Raw genomic sequence first — 2,288 nt, 5'->3', positions numbered from 1 at the left:
TGAATGCTTAGCAGTCATCTACAGCACACAGACGACCTACTGATCACAAAAGGCAAAAGCACAGAGAAGGATCTGCTTCCCCGATAAAATATGAGAGCAAGAAACCGGCTGGGACGGCAACTTCATTAGTTTGGATCTGATGTCAGTGACCCACTTGTTTTGACTGAGAATCTCCATCTTGAGATCTCTCACCTTGGCTGCTGCGGTCATATACAGATCCAGGGATAATTGCTTCGCGGGCATCATACATGGCAGTTGTCATGAATCGGGCTCCCTAAGGAAAGGAGATGATTTTTTAAAAACAATTAAGCTCACATGTACGCCCAGGAGAAAAAAAGATAGTATTAAATATCCACACACTTCAAACAGCTACTTGTTGCACAAACAGGACAGCTGTACTCAGAAAACAAAGGGAGTAGAGGTGAATTTGCTTCTTTTCAGAAGAGTTTTCAACAGAAAAGACAGAACTCTTCTCAGAAGTGTTTCAGAAACCTTTTTTGGATTGGAAGGAAGCATGCAAATATATGTAAACTGCTATCTAATTTGGGCATAATACATTAGATTTCAGAAGGAAATTTTGCAGTCCCTCTTCCCCGATTCTACTCCCTGTGCCAAGGCCCCAACTGCTTGGCTAGAAAAAACTGTGCAAGAGACCCTTTCCAAAAGCTGCTCCCTAAGTAAGCTAAATCACAAATGATGGACTACAGTTAAGAAAACTTATGATATTTACTCACTGCAGATGGTATCTCAATAGACACCCCCACCCTGGCACTCAAGCTATTCTATGCTTCCCAGCACTGATGCTAAGACAAGCAAAAGCTCTCCCAACCCCAATGCTCCTCTCTGGACTAACAAGTCTGACCCCGGGCCTTACCGGATTGATGGTATTGACAAGCTTCCGAGGCTTGCTGAACTGCATGAGGCTCTCGCGGAGGTTGTTTAGTGGTCCTTCCACAAGCACCTTCTGTTCCTTGTAGTAGTTCAGCAGATGATTCCAAAGGGGTTGCTTGGAGAGTGCCTTTGGATTTCCAACAATAATGACGCCATATCTAGAGAGACCAAATCAAAGCGATGTAGCACAGTTAGATTGGAAGCATATCTGGCATGGCTGTGGCCTGTGACCACTGGTGCCTGGAAAATCTTGGCTGCACTCAGTAGCTCATGAGGCTGTAAGTTTTTTACTTGCATTATGCTCACCAACTGGTATTCTCTGAAAGCAGGTTACAGAGTCAAAGACAACAAAATTCAAAGTATTTACAAGTTGTTCTTTTAAAAATCTCATAGACAGAACAAAACCTAAACAAGCATAATACTATTGGATGAAAAACCGACATAGATGACACACTTGAATTTTGGGTCTTTGTCAGGCACTGCAAATACATCACTGCCTTTCTGGAAAGGTTCCCTCCAGTCATCATTGGCCTCACTTTCAAAAGCAGGGGAGATGGAGAAGGGAATTGGATAAGAACACAGTTCTCAGGCAGGCTCATGTTGAGAGCAGCCCATTCTCAATTCAGTATACTTCCAGAAATCTACTGAGAACAATCCCCAAGGCTGAGGAGTTTAATTTTGGCTGAGCTTTATGGAACTTATTTTTGGTGCAAGCTTACAACCTCTGTGTCACTGAAGAACACTGTTTGGATTTTTAACAACCAGCTACAAGACTTAAAATGTAAAGTTCCAGTTTCTGAAGACTACAAACATCTCAGATGAATAGATGCAAAGGGGATGGGCAAACAGCACTGGCTTGCACAGGAAGGGATCTTGCATACCTCGCTCTGGTGAGAGCTACATTGAGACGTCTGGGATCATTCAGAAAGCCAATTCCTTGGTGTTCATTGGCTCTGACGCAGGACAGGATGATGAAGTCCTTCTCTCGGCCTTGGAATGCATCTACGCTGGCAATTTCCACTTCCTGAAAAGGAGGAGAAAGATGAAACAGAAAAACGAACGTTGGGTACTTACCGTGACACGTTCATTTCCAGCAGACGAGGGTCCTGGCATCCTGAATCCTGGGTTATGCACCTCCCATTAGCTCCTGTAAGTAGGGACAAAGAAAAGACCGGCCCCCTATATAAGGAGGGGCTAACCCCCCTTGGGCCTCAGTCAATAACAAGCCAAGCGAATAGCAAATAAACCAAGACATGGACCTTTTCTGGTAAGAAACAGCACAACAATTATGAACCCTAAGGGCCGTCTCCGGGGAGTCAGGCCTCTGAAAGAAACAGAGAACCAGTAAATAGAAAACATTAAGCAGAGACAGCCAACAGGCCGGGCTGGACCGCAGG

The 2,288-nt window shown here is 44.4% G+C and overlaps 1 protein-coding gene across 1 annotated transcript; it reads right to left on the bottom strand.

The window, feature by feature from the left end:
• Positions 1 to 154: 154 nt before the first annotated feature.
• Positions 155 to 1,974, bottom strand: LOC121918455 (regulator of nonsense transcripts 1-like; the record flags this gene model as incomplete). The annotated part of the gene is made up of 3 exons (XM_042444505.1): positions 155 to 274; positions 875 to 1,049; positions 1,773 to 1,974. Coding segments are annotated over 3 exons (497 nt in total), but the record flags the coding sequence as incomplete, so codon positions are not given.
• Positions 1,975 to 2,288: the final 314 nt, after the last annotated feature.

The sequence above is a fragment of the Sceloporus undulatus genome, unplaced genomic scaffold, assembly GCF_019175285.1.
Source record: "Sceloporus undulatus isolate JIND9_A2432 ecotype Alabama unplaced genomic scaffold, SceUnd_v1.1 scaffold_12323, whole genome shotgun sequence".
In the NCBI taxonomy this organism is placed as follows: domain Eukaryota; kingdom Metazoa; phylum Chordata; class Lepidosauria; order Squamata; family Phrynosomatidae; genus Sceloporus; species Sceloporus undulatus.
The sequence above is the reverse complement of the archived record's forward strand: the minus strand, read 5'-3'. Positions and strand labels throughout refer to the sequence as shown.